Consider the following 23,851-nt stretch of genomic DNA (forward strand, 5'->3'; position numbering starts at 1 on the left):
CACTCTCTGAATATTCCCACAGCACTGACTGATATAATTTGAATATATAGAAGTGGCAGTTGGATGAGGGATGGATGAATGTGATTCTATTCATTCTCAGAAAGCATGAGATTGATTCCTAGAGATCTGTTCCAAAAGTTGAACTACTGAAAGAGTGAAGCATCATCTCAGCACTGCTTATCTATAGAGGACAGCAAAAAAAAAGCTGTTAGTCAAGCAGCTAGCATATTGCCAGTAAGATGGATGATAAAACACTGCATCCTTTAAAAAAAAATGGATAGAAAGAAAATGCCATATAGTAACTCCAGCAGATAAATGGAAAGTTTGTGTAAATGCATGAAACGGGCTTTATTTGTCTGTCCTAGACTTGCTGTTCAGACAGCAGAAACCATTTGAGTCAAGTAATTACAGTGCTAAAGCTTGACTTCTCCTGGTGCTACTATTGGTGCATGCTATCAGCCAAGAGTAATCTGACACCTCTTTCTAAGTTACACTGCAACCTATCAATGTCTATGAATATTTATAAATCATACTGTCAACCTCAAATTGTTCAAACTGAGTTTTTATATTGATTCACTTCCCAGCTTAGTATTTTTATTCATGTAAAATGCATTTTAAAAGTGCCTGCTACAATCCTGGCAGATGTTTAAGCATTAGGCTTCTGGGACTAGATGGCAGCAAAGGCAAAATGAAAACAGATGAAAATTTTGCTACGGAAGGTGGCATATGCCTTTTGTAAAACACAGAACTTTGTTCACGTTATGTTTAGTTTTGTGCTATGTTTACATACAGACTGCGCTAACGCAGCTGCCATTGTCAATGTGCTAAATATAAATACATCCTTCAGAGTTTTAAAATAATTTGTTTTAAAACGATGCTAAGACTCCAGGAAGAGGGAATGCTGTTTCAGCTGTTGTTGCTCCATAGGCCATCTCAGTTAGTGAGTGAAGTTATGGAAAAGATTGGGAAGTATCTAGAAGGTTCCTTATTCGGGAAGTCCAAAAATGAATAGCCAGTCACCTACCTAATTCAGGATAAATTATCAACAGTTCTGGAAAAGTATCTCCACAAAAGCAGAGTGATGTCACTTTTAACAAGCTCATTGTACAGCATGTCTGTACCATCTATTTAGTTCATGACTTGTCAGAGAGAAATTCTTTTTGATCTCTTTTAGCCAACTCAGAAAACTCTACTCATGAGTCACTGACAAGAAAATCCAACAGTGATGATTTCCACCATTTCTCACCGCTTCCTCCAGCTGAATTCAGCTCTCTTGAGCTTTCTCCTAAGAAACACATAGAGACCCACCAAACAAATAACACTGAATTGAGATCTGGAGTGACAGCCCTTCAATTAGATCTCAGTTCATCTGGGGAAAAAACAAATGGGATCCACCCCATTCATGGAGTAAATGGAATGATTAACAGCAAGCCAAATGGGGATAAACCCATCTCATCTCCAGCTGTCTTGCTTTCACCTGCTAAGGAGCCACCACCTGTGCTTGCCAAACCAAAGCTGTGAGTATTTGGCTTTGCTTTCTTTTCCTATAAACTTGTTATCCGTTGAAAGTAAATTTTTGCCAGGAGTAAATTAGTGTTAGGCAAATAGTGGAAAATGACTAAACCTTTTTCTTTAATAATCTCCTTATTACTTCTTATTGCTGTAACTTATGTCCCAAAGATCCAAGTATATAGTTTTTTTCATAGCACTACATGAAAGGGAAGTGCACTGTTGTGTACACCAAGTTCCATACGAAGTCACTAAAACAGCAGTAAGTATTGGTGTCTGTTGTTGTGCTCCTTTTCCTTAGTCACTGAGCCCAGATCTCATAGTGGCCTGAGATTCTTGTATGCTGTTCTTTTTTCAACGCTGTTTAGCCATGTTTATGATGAGTACTTTTTTTTTTTTTTCTTCTTTGGCAATGGATTTTCAGGTGTGTATTGGCTGTGTAATTTCTTCTGTTATGTTTAGCATCCAGCTGATTCTGCTGTAAATGAAAATGGAAAGCCCAAGGAAGGGAAAAAAAAAAAAATCAACATATCTTTTCTTCATTTTAGCAATACATTCTTATGTAAAAGTGGGTTTTCACTGTTAATATATGGTTTTATTTTAATACTGGGAAAATTCTACTTTTCTATTACCCTCAAGAATTTCTGCAGTGTGACAAAGGAGTAAAAATGCTATTTTATTTCACTTGCATTGATAATCAGAAAGGGTCATTAATTATTTTTTTGAAAAAAACCCTCTCAAATATGGTCTTCAAGCTTAGCAAGGTCATTTGCAAAATTTCATGTTTTGCAGGATATCCTGTGAAAACATAAAAACACTTTTAGCAACCATTTACTACATCTCCTGATCTTGAGGACACAAAAACACGCTCATAAGGGAGCAAATTGGCATTCACTCTCTGCATTCACTCCCTTTTTCTTTCTGTTGGTCATTATCATTCTAAGCAGCCTTTGACAACTGCAGAAGAGGAATGAAAGAAGCAGAAAGACAGGACGGTGGAAGAATAGAATTTAGTGGAGATTGCATACATGGGAGGTGTGGACTGACCCAGGTGGTCCTCTACCCATCTCATTCATTGCAAGACCCATTTGTCAAGGAAGGAGATGGCAAAGTAATTAAAAGCAAATTTCACCCCAGAGCTTTTTCCCAGAAGTGATATTACCCTAGGTAAAGGAGAGAAAGCTGTGTAATAGACTTTACATTTGCTTTAAAAAACGGAGTGAAATCACTGTCTAATGTTTCACCAGATCTATCACTGAACTTTCTCAAGCAAACACAAACAAGAGCAATTGAAGTAGTACTGGCTAGCAGAAGATATCTTAATCAAGTTGGAAATAACTTCCAATTTGAACTCAAGATAAAAGATTTTCTTGGTGTTCAGTGAACATAATCTTTATCTGAAAGAAGACAAAGCAGTTAATGGTTTTATAAGGAGAATGAGTGGCTTAGGTGCTTAGTTTTTAGACTGACATCATGCCTACTTGCAGCCAAGCTTTTGACACAGGCCAGAGATGCAAAGAAACCTGGATTTTTATTTCAGTCAGTCATTAAATCCTCTGTGAATTAGATGGCTTTTTACTGTTGAAGATGAGGTGTTGGAATGGCTATAAGGACGCATTCTGAAGCACTGAAATATGATATTACTACCAGCTCACAAACTTAGTTTTACCAAGAATTTACTACTTCTTTCTGTGAAAACAGTCAATATCAAGTGCTTTACTACCATGGAATTTAAAAGACAGTAGTGCTAAATATTGTTAAAAAGGCACACTATTCTATCGTGCCTTGTTTGCAACATGAATTTACATAGTGAAGAGAGAAAGAACTGTTGAACTTTCAGTTCAGTTCAGTTTACAAAAAAACAAATTTCTGCAGTTTTGATTCTGCTGCTGTGACTGTTTGAGGTAGTTGAGCAGCTAGTGTACACTGGACTTTTCCAGGTAATAGTGGTGGTGCTGAGCTTTCAGAAATATCCCCAGAATCCTTGAATTCTATCACACACAATTCTCTATGGCAATGGTTTTTGCAATGACAATGAAAGGTAGTAACTTTGTTTTAAAAAAAAAAAAGAGAGAGAGAGAGAGAATACCCATTAAAAATGGGTTTTAAAAATTCCAGTTTATGAATTTATCATTAATATTTTCTTTGACAGATGGATGTTTGCTGGTGTTTTTTTTTTCTGACTTTTGATTTTTAGAAACGTATTCATAAAGTACTAAAAAGAAAACAAAACAGAAGAAACTAAACATAATTTGGAAAGAAATATGTCTATATGTGTCTATATGATGTCTATATGTGGCATTAGTAACAGTTTGTGAGTATAGCTAGTTAATCAGTATAGCTGGACTATTATTAAAAATGTTTCTTAAATATAAGAAGTCAATCTGGCAAATATGCATTGAGGTCACTGCTGTGTGAGTAGATGGAACTTCCTTAATTAAAGACACTTGTGTTCTCCCTGGTGTGAATGTAATACTATTACTTGAGCTGAATTATTTGTCACTTCTGTCTCCATGCCTCAGCTGCTGAGATTTGCCTTCCATAATTTCTTTTGTTTCGTAAGCATTGTTTCAGACATTTTTTACAAGCAGGTCTATTCCATCATTTCTTGAATGTCTTTTACGCACTTTATTAAAATCTTTGTTTCACTATTTATTACCCTTCATTGGAATTACCCTTTACTTGATCTTCTTGAAAGCAATTTGCTTAATTTTAGATTCAGTTGTACTTCTCTGGGGCTTTAAGGATATAGTATGAAATTATTATACCTTTAAAAACAGTTAGGTCAGACTACTGAAGTAGTAAGTTACTATTTAGACCATATCAGGAAGAGTTAGGAGGGAAAAAAAAATAAAATAAGAATAGCCAGCAATCCAGTAATTAAGGCCTTGGAACAGAGTGAAGTCAGGTGTAAGCCTGGATCTTGCCTAACAGAGCCTGGGGTGCTGAAGCTCAGAGCGCAGATATTTGTGTTTGCAGCTTGGAAAGCTTCAATTTTGTTCTTATACGGAAGAGCAACGTTTTGGAAATGGTGAGAAAATATGTGATTTAGGAAAACTGTTTTCTATTCTACTAATGTACATGTTAATGTCATTTTCTTAAGCAGCCTTAGTTGCTTGGTGAAGAAGGACCACCAAAATGCGCAGTTTGAATGTTAAACACTGATTTATGGATTTAATATATTTTTTGTTTTTAAGTTACTGCATCTTTGGATGAAAACACAGATAGAAAAATAGGTGTTCTTGTGTAGTTTGAAAGACACCCAGAGCAGCATTTATTTTGTATGAAATAAAAAGTAATGGAGCATTTCCAAACTATTAAAAGATAATCCACATCTCTTATGTGATTCAATGCTGAATTATATCCTAGTGGGTTTTCTGTATCTCTCCAGAAGCCCCTTCCCTTCCCTTCCCTTCCCTTCCCTTCCCTTCCCTTCCCTTCCCAATAATTCTGAATTAGAATTGTCAATCAGAAATATATACAGTTGTATATTCAGTATTTATTTGTTAGGATAAAAACATGGAAGACAAAGGCTTTGTCACTACAGAAACGAGAAACAAAAAACAAGCGCTCATTCTGGTAGGAAAAAGGAGTGGGGTAATACATAACTGATATTTCCATATTCTTTAAGGCTGAACAGAAGTCTAAGTTGTAAACATTCATGCCATTTTACTTGGAAATGTGCAGGACAGTGTTCATGTGTACAGGAGAATTGTAACACATTTGTTTATTTTGGAAAGCAGTGCTCACAATAAAATGTAACTTTGTGAGGGTAAGTGCAAAGGTCCATCCAGAGGCACTTCAGTTTCATCTGTAGTGCTCCTTCAAGACAGTAAACCCTTTAGATTCTTGCCAAGCTGATAACTTGCTCATAAGGACTATCCACAAGAACACTTTGATCTAAATCTGTTTTCTACTATGGTAGAAACAACTAATGCTAGCACAGAGGAAGAAAGAACAAAGAACATTTCTAAAAGGATGACTCTCTCCTACAGAACTGCAAATAATTTAAGTACAATTTATTTTATGAGAAATAAGATCTAATTTTCCAGATTGCTTATGCTTAGTATGTTGGCATGTAAAATATATAAATATATACTGCTTATGTGAAAGTGCCATGATTGAGTTGTTTCAAGATAAATCAGCTATAGTAAAACTACATAAACTTGAAGAGACAGAAAGCTGCTTCAGCTTCATCTCAAAATAGAGCTTTCCATCTTGTACAAATCAGGTGGATCAGACGTTGTATGTTAGTAACCTATTTGTTTGTACCAGTTTTATGAGACAGCACTGCTCCCAGTGGCTTTCATGGTTCCTCATTTAGGAACTTAAAGCCACGTGGCAATGGGACAACCATATCTTTCATGTTCCTCAACAAATTCATGAAAAGCATGGATATTGCGATGACGTGCTGGTCTGCTGGCTGTTAATGGCAGCCTCATCGGGGAATAGAGTGCCATTGTTGTTTCCATTCCTAGAGGTGACTGTGATGAAAACATAACAACGTATAGGAACTTAAAATTGAAATTGTAAATGATGAATCCATTTTCGTGCTGCTTCTGCTTTCTGTTACTTCAATTGCCAGTTTAAAGAATAACATGATCTAAAAACGATAGCAGTTATTGCTGAGAAATTTCCTTTTTGGCAATGTCTTTGTTAACATATTGTTAAAGGGTACTGAACAAACTTTAAGCTACTTAAAATCTGCAGCAATACAATTCTGAAACTCTTTTGTAATACTCAACAACCACAACAAGAAAGGTAAAGGGCAGGTGAGAAATAAGTTTTTAAATTCTTTTCTTTCTTCTCCTGGTAATGATGTTTCCTGACCCTTAGTAAATGGGGAGAACTAGCTGGACATCCTGCTTATATAAACACTAATCAGTGTTTTAACAGGAAGAGTCAAACATCCTTGAATAAGTTATAAAACATGAGTGTTCAGTGTACACCCCCCCAAAACTGTGCACACAGGACTTCTGTGTTTTTCAGGTTCATTTATTTTAGCATTGAAAATAATCAAGGCTGTAGGATAAACAAGGAAATGGAGGAAAATTAACAGAGGTCTAGCCATTAGTGTGTGTGTGGGCCTTTTTCAGTTTTTAGTCAAACACGTGTTGCAAGCATGTAAATTATTAGTGCCCCCAAAAGGTGGTTTCCCATTCTTTTCTGCCTTGCTGTGGTTTTATTCCTTTGTTGCCTCCTTTATGCCTTTGTTGCCAAAGTAGTGTTACTCCTAGTTTCTTCCAAGATGTCAAAACTAGGCTGTTATTTCTAAGAAGCAAATAGAAGCTCAGCCTAAGCGCTAAGAACTTTCTTCATTTTCAGTTGCTGAGAGTGTTTGGAATGCTGGTCCACAAATAACCAGATGCTGTTGGAGAATAAAGATGGCAAAGGTCAGGAGGCAGGGACTCTGTGCAGTTGGGTTTGTTTGCTTTTTTCTGTAGCAAGGTTTAGCTCAGTATGAAAGGAGTTTATGATGCACCTTTGAACAAGAAAATACAGGAGGAAATGTACCATCTGGCTGCAGGAACAGCTTATGGTAGTCTTACAATAGCCTTGGACTAAAAACTTTGAAATGAAGCATACTGACTTTTGAAACTTTTGTTATATTCTTTGCTTCTAACTGAGAGTGGATGGATTTAATATTTAGAAATGACTGAGCAAACCAAATCCAAGTGCTCATAATATGCAGTGTTTTCTGAGAGGTTCTCAGTTTGCTTTTTAATAGGAAGTTCCTGCAGGGGGTGTTCATGGATTCTCTCATTATTGCAGGATTTATTTATTTGTTTGCTTCAAACAAGCTCATAAAATGTTTCACTGCATTCTAACCCTTATAGAGTTAACAGAAAGTGTTCCTACATCATATTTACATAGCTTTGAAAATGCTGTACAATTACATTTGCTTTGGTATTGTTATATCACTAACCTTATAAATATCCACTTTTGAAGCTGTATGGACTTATTACTTTTTATCAGACTCTTTGATGAGTATAAAATTGATCAAGAATCCATTGAAATGAAAGAAAAAAAAGCTAGATAAGTCTAAGAGACTGAGAGAGGTATTGGCCAAAGTTTTCAGCAGAACTAAATTAGAAGGTGAGCTGGCACACTAAAGCAAATGCTGGTGTCACTGCTCAGGACATGACTGACAAATGAAAGCATGATCCAAAACTGGCACATTCTAATTTTACTGGCCATGTCCTGCATAAAGTGATGTCAGAGTTGAAAGTGATGATTCTGTGGAAGGGGCCTGGAAATTAAACAAAAAATAAATTAAAAATATGAGCAAGAAGGGAGGGAATTATTTTTAAATAAATGCTCAAAAATCTAGAATCGTGGAATCATAGAATTGCTCAGGTTGAAAGAGACTTTTATGATCATCGAGTCCAACCACAACCTAACCATTCTACCCTAACTCTAACAACCCTCTGCTAAATCATGTCCCTGAGCACCACATCCAAAAGATTTAAGAGCAAGGAAGTTACACAGCATTGTTCTTGGCAAATTCTGAATAAAGGGAAGAGCAAAAGAGACATTTCAATATGCTTGGAGTCTTAGGGTAGATTCTAGGAACTGCTTGGCAGCTCTTGTATGAAGCATTTTTGGTTTTGAGTACAATTTACATAACAAAAATGATTACATTTATTTGTAAGATTTATATGTAACACTCAGAACTTTGCCTTTGAGTAAAGTTTGGTTTCATAGGTAGGATTTACTATGTCCTCAAGTATGGAAAAAGGTGAAAACCTTACTAGATGAGAATTCTTTACCCAGGTAGGAGGAAAGGCTGTGTGTGCTAGTAATAATTTGGTGTTGAGCTGACTTCTCTCATCTGGACTTGTTAAGGGGAAAAAAGGTAACAAACTTTAAGAAAGACTTGTCTGTTTGCTGAACTTTCTTCTTACATTCAATTTCTATCTATGTCCTACTGAAGGGACCTTCTGTGATTCTCCTACACTGTCTTAGACAGCTGTGTTGGGCAGCTACCATCATACGCTTAATCTCAATAGAATTTCAGTATATTTAAAACAACAAAAAAGCCCCAACAAAATATTATAATATAGTAGTTTATATATATATTTAAAATACTATAATAATTCAAGTATTTTGACTAACAAGATAAGCCAGTACAACAGCTTTTCTATGAATCCAACTGAGTTTAAAAACGGTCTTTTTTGGGGAGAAACTCTTATTTATACTTTTAAGGAAAACATCAGTCCTGTGCATTGGTAGTTGTGGAAAAGTAATAGTGCTCATTTCATCAAATCCCTAAACAAGAAGATATTGCACCACAGAAAACATTATTTAATCATGAAAAAAGCAAGAAGATTTGAGAAAGAAATGTAATTGAGCCTTTTCTTGCATCAAGTTGGACTCTTTCGAAGAGGTACGCCTGGTTTTCATGAACACAAGAGGAGAGCGTTGGCATCTTCTGCCAGTGTTTGTTCTACAAAATATTTGGAAAACATGTTCAGTAGAGTCACTGCAGATAAATGTACACACGTTAAGTTCTCTTTGATAATACAACTTCCGATGTATTCTGGACACTTCAATAATCCATAGTAGGCATAAATGTAATGATGTGAATGTTAACTGGGCAAAAGACCAGGCAATTTACATCATTCAAATAGCAAAATTATATACAAGTGGCAATTCTGTCTGAATGGAACTCTGAAGCTACGTTATATTGGCTTCAAATCTGCAACAAAAGGAGGGGTGGTTGCCCATGCTTTTAAAAACATCTCTGGAAAACTAGGAGCTCGCACTTGGGCAGATGATTTCTTGACAGAATACAACAGCTTATGAAGTTTAACCGTAAACTTGCAGTTACATACCTACTTGTTTTTATTTTTCCTCTGCTACCTCCTGACATATGCCAGATTTTTTATTAAAGTGATTTAATTGGCTAATGGTTTCCAATCTTCTTCCAACTCTGATTATACTGCAAAGCTTTGTTGTTTCATTCCTTGTCCTCAGGTTCATCTTCCATTATCTTTTGCATTTACTTACATTAATTGTGTTTTTCACATTCTGTCCCATGTCAAGAAATGTTCTCTGGTAGGAAAAGCAGGAGGTTACAATTCAGTTGTATTCATTTCTCTCTCATTCAGTATGCTTGCTATAAATCTTTGCATGAAGAATATCTTTGTGCTAAATGATCACCATATGCAGAGTCATTTGAAGGTACTGTGGTTTAAAAACACTGATCTGCCAGACAATTAAAGCCATATTCTCAGTTATCAACTCAAGTAGATGCCCAGACTAAATAGATCATAGGGCCAAGAGCTGAGCAAGAGAAGCAGGTCCTGTTCTGCTAGCTTTAGTAGATGCTGTTTTATGCCATAAACAGCCTTTTTGCTGTCACAGGGACTTCACTGGAGGTAAGAATAGGAAAAGCTTATCCAGTGGAGGGAGCTGTGTTGCTTGGGTAAATAGATGTCTGTTCAGGAGTCAATTTCACCCTTCTAGAAAACAAACTATGGTGAGAACCAGGGGTACAGATCACTTTCAGTAAACTTGTTCAAGCACTAGCAGGGATAATACCAAGGGGGAAATATGACTCTACTGTTTGGTTATGGAAGGCAAGCTGAATTTTAAAACTAATAGTAAGGATAGTAGAAAAGACCACAGTGCTCAGGGCATGATACTAGCAGTGCTTACACAACATTTCAAAGAGTAGTGTAAAAATTTCTCCAGGGGATTCTTGCACTGACTGCAGAACAGTTGTTTACTAAAGATACAATCACCTGTTTGGTAGACTTGATAATACGTAATACATAGTGTGTGTGTATATATATGTTGTGTGTGCATGCAGGGATATATAAAATATAAAATCAGCACTTCGGAATACTTCTGCATGTTAGCTTGTGTCAAGCCTTAAGTATCCTCACCAAATGCCATGGTGTATTTAGTCAAGAAAACAACTAGCATATGTGAAGCTAATGGAATCAGCACCCTAGTAAATATCTCAAATTTTTGCTCCCAAGATAAAATGTAGGCAACAGTCATATGACCTCTGTAAGGCACTACATTTTTTATCTTTCAGCCACTTTCCTGTCATTACTCCATAAAAATTTATTAAAGCAAATCTGTTTGATATATACATGATGTATAAAATACAGGTTTTTTTTTTCCCAGAAGTGTGAAGTATCAACTCACTACAACCTGAAACCCATGCTTTTATCTTTACTCCATATGTCTTTACATGAGCAAATTACTAGTTTGATGCATTTTCTTTGAGATGTGCATTTTGCACCACGTGGTTTTTAACTCAAATTAAGATAATGCTTTATGTTTTCATACTCTAAGATCAAAGCCAACGGAGTTCAGACTCAGCAGTGAAAGGCTGGATAGTACAGAAGTGTGGCAGATACAGATGTTAGCCCCTGATTCATCCTAGTGAAGGTGTGGGATCAGTCACCATCTGTGCTGATTATCAGGTGTTCTCCTTCTACTCTACTTGTATTTCTGGCACAGCCAGAAGCTAATCAGCATGAAGTAGTCTTATAGGGTCACCAAAATAAGATTCATTCCCAAATTATGCAATCCCTTTCTTTTCATGTCTTTTCAAAATGGCTCTTGGCAATGCATGGTATATGGACTCTTGACTTTGCAGAAGAAAGTCAAGGCTCTTCTGTCAGGGTTCATAATAAATTTAAAAATTGTCTGTAGGACTATTGGCAAGGAAATTATGTAAAATGTAGTAGGGAAAATAACAAGTCAGATGAGAAGAACGTCTGCAAATGATAGTATGCTCAAAATGACCTTTAATTTGTTGACTCCTTAGTGTTCAGTTCTCTTGAGTGCCTGTGTTTTTGTCTACTTGATACAGTTGATAAACATCAATCCATTTGAGGAATGCTGATTTGACTTCCAGAAGATGATAGCAGCAGCTGAAAAATGTATTGAAGAAAATGGGTTGAATGCTGTTAAAATCTGGTTAACATTTTCAGTTAAACAAAAAGAAAATATTAAAGACTGAATGAAGAAGCTAATTCAATTAAACTTTCTTGACGAAGTTCAAAACAATTTAAATTCATAATAGATTCAGTATATTAGTACTGAAAACTTGCAATTATTTAGTATTTTCCCTTAGTGTCATTCATTTCAGTAAAGCAAATTGAGTCCAAGGGGTGGCTCAAATGCAGTTTGATGTATTTCTACAGTGAAAAATAGAGATAGAGATATACTAGTAACAAGCTAGAGGAAAAATTTTGCTTCATTAGATTACAGAATTGAAAGCCTTTGGTGTAAGAATTAAAAAAATGCTGTTAAAATGATCACATTGGAAAAAAATGAGTTCAAATAACTAAAGCTTGAAGTTTCCCTTTCCCTCACTTGATGCTGCTCAGTGCTCTCTTGCTCACACGTGCTCTCTCTTGTTTCTCTCATTCCTTCTCTTCTGTCACTGTGATGAAAAGCCTTCACTAGTCAGACACTGAACATGTATCTCAGACAGAGTTCAACCCTTCAGTCTAAGCAGTTTTGTTTTGATTGCACTTTCATGTTTTCATGAGGCCTCCAAGGCTTCTCAGCCGAGTCAGAGCTTATAATCCATTTCACATATACAGGAGTGTAAGAGTTGCTGCAGTAACTCCTTTTTTTTGTTTGTGAGTTCTGTTCTATAATTTAACTGTTGCATTTCATTTTTCTCCTTGAAGGATTTAAATATTTGGATGATCTGGACAGATGTGTAAGATTCGGATCAAAATATTTAAGTTCCTAATGAGCAGGAGATGGTAAATTTTTGAGCTTTCAATTTTATTTTATTTTATTTTTTTACAAGGAGATTGCATTGAAGGCAAGTGCTTCCAGTGGACCAATGACTTTGTGTAATATTTAATGGTTATACTGGTCTGTTTTAATGGTACTGACATTACAAGGCCATGTATTCAGAGTTTTATAGAAACAACAGCATCTTTGAGTTTCAGTATTTAAGTCAATTTCTTTCTGAACTGAGTGGGAAATGTGGTGTGTTTTTTTCTCTTACGCTCACCCACAGTGTCCTTTCTTCCTTAATTACATTTTGTTGTTCTGATGTTTTCAGTTTGCACGATTGCTTATAATTTCTCTATATCTTACTATTACATTTTTACGTATGTTTATGAAACGTAATGTGTTGGCCTTCTAAAAATATCTATGCTTGTAGCTTCAAAATTGCTTAATTCTGTTACAGTTTCCTAATGTAAAAATTCTGCTGCCTTTTCAGAATTGCCATGTAATGATTAAGACTTTGGTAAATGCAGATCTAAAAAATTTCATGCAGGTAAACTTCGTGTAGAACTGGATATGTTGTTATTGTATGTATGGAAAAAATATACCAGTAACTCTCGTTTCTCTGAATATCAAACAGGACATTATCTTTTTGATAGTGACATTTCACCTGGCAAACTGCTAATGATAAGCTGATGATAATTTTTGAGTGTGAAAGATGTTTAAGATGTCAAACCTCTATTCTTGTTTAAAATATAAGTAAATAGAGGTATAACAATATTAAAAACATATCTGATCCTGGAAGTAATCTGTGAGATAAAATCCAAAATATTCTTCTTACGCAGATTTCAAAAGGATACTTTCTCATCTTGCAATTTTCTGCTTATTCTGCCCTGGATTCTGGAAGAATACAGATTTCTCCAATTCTGTATATTTGCCAAACATTAACAGGTAGTGCTCTTATGCCAATTAACGTGGGTTTATCTCACTAACTTTCAGAAAGTACCTTGCTAGTGAATGCATTGTGCGAGTCCATTGGAATTTTTCCCTTTCCTGTCTCTGCTTGTTTTCTTTCTGTATTTCAATCTGTGGCTGATTTTTCAAACTAAGAATTGCCTTGTCTTTCCTTTGTATTGACAACTACATTCCAGTGTTATTATTGTTTCATTTGGAAGAGAGTGGCAAATGCAAACAAACTTTGCTAAGCTTAAAGCCTCTATTGTCCTAGTGAGGACCTTAGGTCAGAGTACTTGAATGGCAGCTTTCTGTAGTTCAGCTGCTGTAAAAGAAATTAGGTAAGCAAACCTTGTATCTCTGTAGAATCTTCTCGGGTTAACAGGAATAAGAAGAGGCTTTGGCAGTGGTCGTCTGGTTGAAGAACTCAACTTTGTGGCTTGCATTGCTCTAATTTTTTGAGCTACTGGTGAGAATCGACAGCAATTGCTGTCCCAAAAAGCAAAGTAGAATACCATGGTTTGCTGCTCTTTTAGCTCAGGTGAAAATGGAAACAAATTTCTGAATTCTTGAATTCAGTTGTGTTATCTTCTGTTGTTGCACTTCTAGACAGGAAAAAAAAATCAAAACAAATATAACCTACACAGAAAACTCAAAAACAAACAAACAAAAAAACAACAAAAATCTATTTAGTTATTACTGAATATTGAAAACCTGCAATACTGAAATGGCAAATATTATGAGAAAAATCTGGTTTTATTTTCTGACAGCTGATTGTTCCCAACATAAGTATTAGCAACACCTTTGCGATTCAGTGAATTCTTTCAGTTGCTTACAGGATAAAATTGTCATCGTTGTCATTGGAGATTACAGTGAAGCGAGAAGTCCTCTGAAGTGCTTCATTTTTATCATGTTCCTTTTTATTAATTTATGTGGTATTTTAAAGACTTGTGGAAATAGTTCTCATATTAGCTTAGAAGTTATTAGCTTGCTAAAATTGCTTAAAGATTGGGTACACTTGAACTTTTGTTTACTTTCATAATACTCAATGGGAATTGAACCCTTTCTCCTTAAACTAATGTAAGATAAACAGTGTTTTCTGTCAGAAACAGAAATTCACAACTGCCCTTTTGGCTCCATGCAAATCATGTTTACTTAACTCTCAACGCAATCTAAAACGTGCTTCAGTGATGTTTGCAGGCTTTGTTATCTAGCAAATGCCTGTCTGAGCAGAACTGCCAAGTCAGCCTCAGAAGTCAGACGTGTGTGTGCCATGTGCATCCTTTGAAGAGCATAAACACGGTGCTGGGTAGCAGTAAACACCACAGAAATTTACAGCATCCAATATCCAGTCAGGAAAAACATTCTACCCGTGTCCATAGCTGTTGGCATGGTACAGTAAGTGTCATTCTAGCTTTATCACAGTCACAGAAGATTTTTGGCGCTGCGGTCTGTCTCAAACACCTGCTTCAAAATAAAACATTCTTAGTGTAGAATGGGGATGAGCAAAAACAAAAACAAACAAACAAACATGTCCAAATTTCAAATGTTGCTGTAGAATAACATGGATGCTAAAGTCACTAAGAGAGAGGCCTGCATTTGCAAAGCTGACGTGTGCACATTTCCTCTGTGGAATTTGTTTTTCTTCTATGCATTCTTCTTCCTGACAGTAGTGAGACAAGAGACATGAAGGAGAACTTGACTTTTTTTGTTACTAATTCATGGGACTTCACAACTGACTGTAGTTACAGTAATGTACATATATAAGAAATAAGCTGTAGTTCATCAGAAGTAGCCAAAAGATGAGAAAAGGGGTTTAAAAGAAAAAAAAAGGAAAGGAAAAAAAAAAAAAAGTAGTGTAAAAACATGAGTGGAAAAGCTTCCCAGGCTTTGATGTAGCAGGGCTTTTATATTAGGTTTGTTCTGCCACTTCTGAGCAGGAGAGAACATGCATGTCAAATCCTTTTCCAAACAAGCCTCTCTCCAATTTCTGCCAGAGAACCAGCCCTACTCAAGCAAGGCAAAGTTAACCCTTCTTTAAGAAAATAACTTTATGTAACTTGAAAGAAGCAAAAACATTGTAGCCCACTTTAGTGTCACTTCTGACTACAGACGTGGATTCAGGTCATTGAATAAATGATATCATAATTTCCAAAATGAAAGAGAGATCAATTCAGGACAAACTTTTTAGTCACCAGAACAAATCCTAATGTCACAATCTGTCACTTTCTTGAAAGAAAAATGCCGAAAATGTCAGCAATTATTAAATTTTTAAGCTAAAGAAAAGCCCTTAACTCACAGGTAAAATGTGAGATGCACAAAGATGTTTTTTAATATATGCTCTTCTGCTACTGAAATACATTTAATACTGGGATAAGTAATGATGTATAGAGTAGAAAATATTTGCTTCTGTTATAAATAACAGTTGGTACAGTGTGTTATGTTATTACCTTATGGCAAATTTCACTACAAAAGAATGGCTTTGAGAGATAAAATTGTGACCCTCTAAAAAAGGCATGCACGTATTCAAAACCCTTGCTGAAGCCACATGTAAAATCCCAGTCTATATGCAAACATGGAAGGAGCAAGCTCTGGACTTTCAGGCCTGAGCAGGCAATATTTGGAGACAAACACTTAGAATAAATATATTCTGCAGTGCTTTACAGAGAGGTTAATATGTAGCAGCAGATGAGCACTAGTATGATTTTAGTGCCTTTTGAAACCAGTGACTAGGGATTTAGACAAGATAAAGTTAACTTCTTAAAGAAAATTTTGTATGTTTTGTATTCAATTTGTGTATCTCTTGTACATTTCATGTTTACACACCCTGCGAATGCCTCAAAAAAGAAAAAAAAAAAACCAAACCCAAACCACCAGGAAACTACATCAACTTTTTGCCAATGAAAAATGCATTAGAGCATTTTTAAAGTTAGAATAACATTTTTAAGGATCTGGCTTTCAGACAGTAGATTTATCAGCCTTGCATGTTGGCTGTTGATTTTGATTGTTGACCTTGATGAAAATATGTGCCAAATTCTTTTAGTCCTCTGTACCCGATGTTTCTGCATGTATCCATACACTTTTAAGCACTGTAACCAGTTCTTATTATTGCTTGCCACCCACTGTTCTCCATAATTCAGAATCTATTTTTACGATCAAAGGATTTGGTGTGAAGTGTCAGAAATACTCTTTGTTGACAGCCAAAGTATTTTACTTTAGTTTATGGTTAGAAAGCAGGTCATTTTTCTTTCCCAACAGTGGGAGAAACACTTAGTAAACTACAGAAAAAAAAAAAAAATGGATGAGAGAGAAAATGAGAGCAAAGAATTACAGAGATAGAATACTGAATCTCCCAGCTCTGACATAAAAGCAAAAACAATTCTGAGAAGAAAAATATATTTTTGTAGCTTTTTAGTAATCAATTTCAAATTTCAAAAATATCTGAAACATAAACTTTCAGATCCCCATTTTCATTTGTAGTGATCTGACTCTGATTTTCTTTGGCTTTCCGAGAATATCCACTTAATTCCCTATGTTTGTGTAGCTTGTTGGAAACATTTTAAAAAACAGCCATATTATAGCTTGTTGTAGCCAGAAATTCAAATAGATTTCATTCTTTGTTTGATATTACTAAATCCTTTTCTTTTTCTGGTTAAAGTGGGATAGGCTTTTATAAGACCCTTTGAAATGAACTATACACGTCAACATGAAAGTAAGGAGAGGGGGCTTTTCAGAGAGTAATCACTTCATCTCTTCTGAATGTTTGCAGACAGCTGTAATCATGTGATTGCAAGTTCCAGAAAAATACTTCAGTCTTGTGCTGGTCGGGGTAGAACCCAGAAACATTCCTCACAAGTCCTCGGATCAATGATATTACACAGATCTTCTAGAATGTGGAAATTGTGAGGTTATTGCATTTTTTAATAACAAGAGTTCTCTAAAATGAGACTTGGCTATGTCTATAGTTGTGATAATGAATATCCACATATGGATTCCTACAGTAATCCTTCTAAAAGATTCCCTTACTTAAAGTTATTTTTTCAGTGCTCATGAGAAAACCTCAGTTTTAGCAGTTCAAAAATGGTGTATGGAAGTCATTGCATTTGAAGGCATGTTGAGTGTGAGTTGAGTTTAGGTGTTGTGGCCATTACTTGAGAAGGGCTTTCACTGTTGTTTTGATTTGTTAATCATTTTTATGTTGTTATTCTTGTTTGTTTGTTTTCTTATTTGATAGTTGTGCTGGATACACATCCCTGAAACTGGTTCCAGGTTTATTAATGGAAGAGATAAAGCATACTGCTATTTCAAGAGTATTAGGATGTTGTGTATCTTGCATCCATCCTGGACTCAAGATTATTAATTCTTGACTTTTCTCTTTTGCCTGTGATTAGTAAGAGCTGTGTTTATAGCTGCTGATGCTGCTGGTGTGAGCTGGCACATGATGTCGATACAACAAAGCTGAGATGAGTATTACTGGCTCCTTTCTGTGAAGAGTTGCTCAGAACTGTGTAAAGGTGCTGCAGTGAGTTGACTGGGATCACTACTGACCCTAAGGCCAACTGAAGTAGCATGGTGACCTACTTTTGCAAGTTGCTTAAGCAGTTCTCAACCACCTAAATATTGTAATTCTGAGAATTCATTTTTCTACAGATGTTTCAAAAGAGAAAACATCTTCATGAAGTTTTCACAGCTCCCTTAAAGAGACTGCAAAGTTTAATTATCAAGTGATCCTTGATATGTCTTGACCATGGGGCTCCACACATTATGCTAGAGATCAGCCTCCACACAGCCTGTTAAAAGACAGTTTGTGGGCATCAAATTAAGCTTGCTGAACTGGATTCAAATGTTGTGGTTTGGGGGGGGGGGTTGTCGTTGTTTCTTTCTTTTTTTTTTTTTTTTTTTTTTTGGCAGCATAGGTGCAGAACTATATTAATGCATTTATAGTTTCTGTAGTGCACATTTTTTTCTTCTTCTTTTTTTTTTTTTTGTGGTTCATAGTTGCAGTGTCACCTTTATATGAAAATATGCTTAAGCAAAACAAAACTCTGCAGCTCTAGATGCACACTAAATATAATTTCTGCTTGCATGGTAACAAAACCACTTTTGTTTTAGCAAACTGCCAGGTGCTGTTTCAGGTAAAGTAAAGCTGCCCCTTTAAAACTGGTCTGTTCAGCTCAGGCAAATTCAGACAACCTGCCAAAGCCAGGCAGGTCACTTGAAATCATTGTAAACATGCTTTGGGAAGGAGGGAAGACGGTAGATGTTTCTTGACCAATGAATGCTTGCAGTTATTATTTTCAGTGGGTGGTTTTAATAACCCAGTGACCCACAAATAACCCATAGAAAGCTTAGAAAAGGATTCGGTTTCAAGGAAGTTTTTACTGTACGCTGTACAGCTTTGTTCTTTCACAGAATGTTTAATGCTAAGCAGCATTTGAGGGTAGGAGATCCAATCATATCAAGCGATGAAGGTGGTTTGAAACTTGTTTCAGCAATCCAGTTTTCTTACAGGTTGGGCATTCCAGGTTTCTAGCCTTCTTATGTTGGCCTTCTTTGGTAGGCTTGTTATGGTTATTTAGTAGTAGCCAATATTAGTGATACACATTTCTAAGGGGCATTTTCTGCTGTGGCTTGCTTTCGGCATGCCAATACTGAAAGATATGAGAGGATTAGCTCAGGCCCTGGTCTAATGTATGTTCTTTAAACAAGAAAGTCAATGCTGCAGTCCCCTTGTCCTGGCCTCAGCTCAGCCAGTCCAGCCTCATGGCCCTGCTTGCCTTGGAGCAGACAAAAAATGCCATGCCACATCAAAGTGCCCACAGAAATGCTTGTGCTGGCACCAGGGTGGGGACAGCAAGCAGAAGCTGGAGTGGATGGGATAGCTTTTTAAAGCTATATGACCAATTTAAAACATCTGCATGCGAAGCTGTGGCTTCAGGACTGTGCTGTTCCAGCAAAGATGCCTCCTGCTCCATAGATGTACTAGGAGAAATGTTTTTGTTGCTTGCCAGGTTTTGCTTATGACAGCGCAGCATAAATGGGTTTTAGTTTAACAGAAAGGACTTGTGGCCGAGGATATTTTTCCAGGAGATCATTTGCTCCTTCTGTTGCTTTGTGTATTCCTTATCTTGAATTTACAGTCCCTTGGGATCTAATAAATAAGTACTGTACACAATGAGATTCCAAAGAATCACTTGCGATTGATTTATACTGTTAGTGGATTTCACCCTAGCCTTCAGAAAAATAGGAGGATACTTGGAGAGGAGAGCTGCAGAAAGTTTCATAGGGAGTAGAGAAGTGTGATATCACTGTTGCTTTCCTCTGGCTTTGCTGTCCTGCGTTGTGTCATGTCCTGTTCATCCCCCGTCCTGTCCTCCTCTCTCAGTTCTTGTCTTCAAACACAGCAGCCTCTCCCCAAATTCTTTCAATTTTTCCACTGTTTAGTCAAAGCCAGACAAACCCTGTGTCGGTGCAAATTAACAGATCCAGATCTCCTTCAGGGTGATTTTATCTTTTCCTTCATTTGTGCACTGATAGTTGCTGTTGGGAATCTTGCACTGTGTAATTCTAGTACCAGTTATTCATTTCAAAATTTCTCTTAACGCTAATTTGAACTTCGCTTTGCAGGTCAACTAGTTGACCAGATTGAGGAAAGAATGGTAAAATGCACGCCCCTGACGTGACAGAAATAATTATCAGATTATCACTTAACAGAAATATTATTTCTGTCACCTGAGAGTGATAGATGAGCATGTGTATTGGCACAGCAGAGAGGAAGGAAACTGTAGCATTGGTGCCTAGAGGGGTGAAGAAGTAACAGAAAAGGAAAGGGAGGAAAAGACATAATTCCTGAAATACTGATGAAAGAGGTTTTGTCTCGCTTACTCAAAGTTTCCATTCCCCATCCCCAGCCTCATATTCTTCCTTCTTAAGCTGTGAAAGATCAATTGTATGTGTGTTTCAGATGCAGAAATCTCTTTAAAATGTAATGAAAATCATTGTAGTCTGTGAACATGATGATAATTCACGCATAATTATGATTTCAGAGCCATGCAAGCACCTCACAAAATTTGTCACAGTTTTCAATGAAGGCAAATCAATCCAACAAAAAAGAATCAGCTTATAAAGCAAAAATAATACAGTAAATGTTATCTTGTGGGGAAAATGATAACTTCTGTTTTATATCTTTAATTTACCCTGATACTTTAGTTCTTTTTCAGCAACTTATATTTACAGTTTAGTGTTTTTCTTCGCAAAAGTAGATTTTAAAAAAAGTTATCCCAATCTACTGCATGTGCAAAAACACTCAGTTTTTTTGGTTAGCTGTCAAAGTTTCAAGCTGTTCTACCTAAGCTGTATGCAATATCCTGAGCTTTTGATGCTGATATAATAAATCAGCCTTTATTTGTGTGTTGTTGTTTCTTTCCTAATCCCACCTCTGATTTTGGAAACAAAGTGCCAAATTTAAAAAAAAAAAAAAAAGATCTGTACAGTTATTGTGTACAGTACGTGCAGTGTTTATATTAGCATTTATTCTAAACATCCATAAAACCGATTGTGGGGTATCTGCATTCGGATGCCTGTGGGTGGCTGCAGTGCAGACCTACATGCAGTAACACTAACTGTATACTGCAGCTGTTTTTTCTCTTTTGAAAGATTTGACCCTGTTGCTGTTTGTTTACTCAAAGCAAAAAAAAAAAAAAAGAAAAAGAAAAAAAGAAAGAAAGGAAAAAAAAAATCTGACTAAATACCTCAATGGCTGCCTTTTACTCAAGTGGCAATGTGAAAATGGATTTTCTTGGGCAGATGTAAAACCCTGGGCACTTCAGACAGAACAATCGAGCATTTCAGAATGAGTCATTCTAACTTGCTGAACCAGACTCCTCTCCCTGTGGGCATGTATCTGTTTGCATATATTTATCAGTCTGCTTGGAAACAGAATGAGGAGTATTCATGCATTGCCTTTTAGAGAAGAATCTGAATGGATTTTTTTTTTTTTTTTTTACTGACTTAGAGAAAAAAAGTATCAAGGGAGAGACTGTAGCCACTTACTGTAAACTAGAAAGCAGCTTTAAATGTTTTCTTCTCACTGATTTTCACATACCATGAGTTAGTTCTTTTTTCCTTTAGATAATTCCAAGCTTCTGCTTAGCAGTGAAGAATGCTGTAATTCCCTGCCTCCTCGTTTAATCTCCCTAAGGGAGGTAATTCAGGAAGCCCATATTTTCTTGTAATTTCTTGATTGTCAGGCTTTTTTCTTTTTTTTCTTTTTTCTTTTTTTTTTAAACTTATGACCACCCATGAAGCACTTTAAACTTAGTCTGATTGTTGAAGTCTCAGCAATGAGGCCAAATGGTTCCAGAATTAAACAGTTCTCAAAGTGATGAGTCACTCACTGCATATAACACTGCACTTAGTAGCCAAGGACTCACGAAAATCCTTATGATTTATTTAAGCTGTGGCTTGGTGGCCTCAAAATTGGGTAATGTCTGAGACAAACTTAAAGGTAGTAGTCTAGGAGCACCACTCACCAAACACTGAAATTCTTGTTGTGACAAGCTCCTGATCTAGCAATGATTGTCCCAATATTTGATGTCTAGCAAATGTTTCCCAGTTACTGTGAAAGTGGTTTCTTGCAAAGAAGCATGGTTTATTTAAATTGCTTAACAAACAAAAAGAAACCTGTTTCAGGAGGGTGACTGCACATCATCTCCTGTGTGGTTTGTAAGAGGAGAAGCTCTTAGAGGGGCTTGTTTCAGATTACTGGGCTGCAGAACCTGGAAGGTCTTCAAAGTCCAGGAGCCCCATCAAATCATGTTATGATTTCAGCTACTGAGAAGCCCCAGGATGCACCATGCCTTCTTTTCAGAACTTATTTTCACATCAAAAAAGCCTGAATTTTCTCCTTTTGTTTTTTCTTGTTTTCATTTTTCTTTTGATATCTTGAAGATCAATGCTATGGGTTATCTGCTGATTACTCACCTATGTTGCTTAATGCTCCTACTCTGAGAATTCTATTGAATAGCAAAATAGCAATATAGGTAACTTTAGCATAGCTTATGTCTCTTACATTTCTGAAAATAATTAGTTTGTTATCCTCATTTCCATAATGAGACAAATATCATACTGTACATTCTTCCAAGAGTATATTCAGGATCTGGGAGCATATCCTTTTTATTTGCAGTCTCCCTTTCCCTGTAGAAACATCTATTAAGCAGCTAGAATGGCACTTGCTCTATTTTGCTGTTTTATCTTTCTTTCTCATTAATCTGACATAGCCTATGTATTCCAAATGATGCTGATGTCTTTATTATGAATGTCTGCATGTCTCTTCAAAGTATAAAGATTTAAGGCAAGGCTACTTCCTTTCTACTGATGTTAAAATACTTTGGCAGGAGTTTTAAAGTCTTGGGACAAATCTGAGCAATCCATATCAACCTCTTTTCAGTGAAAGGGATCATCCACTTTCACCCATTATCTATCATGATTTATAAAAGCTGGTAGAACTTTTCAATAAGGAACAGTGCTGAACTACTAATTGGTAGAATCAGGTAACTAGGGAATAACACACTTCTTAAAAGCCTTGCATTTTGATTTAGCAACACTTTACAAGCTGTAATCTACAAATTTACATCAGACAAAAACTGAAGATTTTTATTGCAGCTGCTATTTGTAACTGTAGCATGCCACGCTGTTTCCCCTCTCTGTGCTTCAGCTATTCATTTCCAGGGCCCCACAGTTTCAGCACAATAAGCTGTGTAGCATTTGATTTATTTTCATCTGTTTCCTTTTCAGTTGTTCCCCAGACTTGTCCTCTGTACTAGGGATAAAGAAAAGGCCCAGACTGAAAAATATGAATCCAGGGGACTTCAAAGATAGGCTTTTGTTTCAAGCCCATCTTCAGTTATATGTAATAATGACTAAAATTTCCTTCAGTTCTTTTTCATTGTTTAAAAAAAAAAATCCTAACATTTGACTCCATGTGGCTCAGTGATGAGGTGGGAGGAGAAATCTTCAGCTTACCTCAGAGAAACAACAACTGAAAGTTAAGAGCTGATGCTCCCAAAGGAAGTATCAAACAAGACAAGTGTTTGACAGTGTCCTGCAGAGTATCAAGACTGACATCACTCGATCTGTGTTCTGGACTGAGTATAAAGTAATATTCCTGAAATTTGTGGTCAGTATTACTCTCATGAACTGGCTCAGCATCATAGTTTAGTCTCAGTATATCCCAAAGCGTTCTTTGCCAAGTAGTTGGAAAGGCTTGGCAAAGCTCTTGAAAGCCTTTTAAGACAGCTTCCCTTCCTCCCCTTACTTGCAGTGAAGCACAACCTGTCTTATGTAAGCTCAGTCAGACAGGCTGCCTCCACGTTCTCTTGGTCCAATGACATGAAAGTGGAATAAGCGTGGTTTAGATTTAAGGTGGTTACACACTAATTTATTTGTGAGACTGAGAGAGATTCTTTGAGTTGAGATGAGCATTTTAAATACAACTGGATGCATTAATTCATTAGTGTATTCAGTAGGGTAACATTATAGATGTGAGTGATTTGATAGTGAGTGTTTGCAGATGGAGCCCTTTTATCCCTTAAGCACCTGACATCCCCAGGACTGAAGAATGAAGCTGGTGGTCTCGGTGGATAGGATGGTCAGCGTGTATATTGAGAGGTTGTTC

The 23,851-nt window shown here is 36.4% G+C and overlaps 1 protein-coding gene across 2 annotated transcripts in view; it reads left to right on the top strand.

The window, feature by feature from the left end:
• The window catches only part of LOC116242847 (palladin), a 139,931-nt gene that overhangs the window by 31,948 nt on the left and 84,132 nt on the right, over positions 1-23,851 (top strand). For both annotated transcript variants that reach the window (XM_090138495.1, XM_090138494.1), the window contains one exon: positions 1,175-1,517. In XM_090138495.1, the coding sequence (XP_089994621.1) occupies positions 1,175-1,517 (343 nt within the window). The remainder of the gene's footprint in view (positions 1-1,174; positions 1,518-23,851) is intronic.

Source organism: Phasianus colchicus, chromosome 4 (assembly GCF_987193195.1).
Source record: "Phasianus colchicus chromosome 4, bPhaCol1.hap1.1, whole genome shotgun sequence".
Classification (NCBI taxonomy): Eukaryota; Metazoa; Chordata; class Aves; order Galliformes; family Phasianidae; genus Phasianus; species Phasianus colchicus.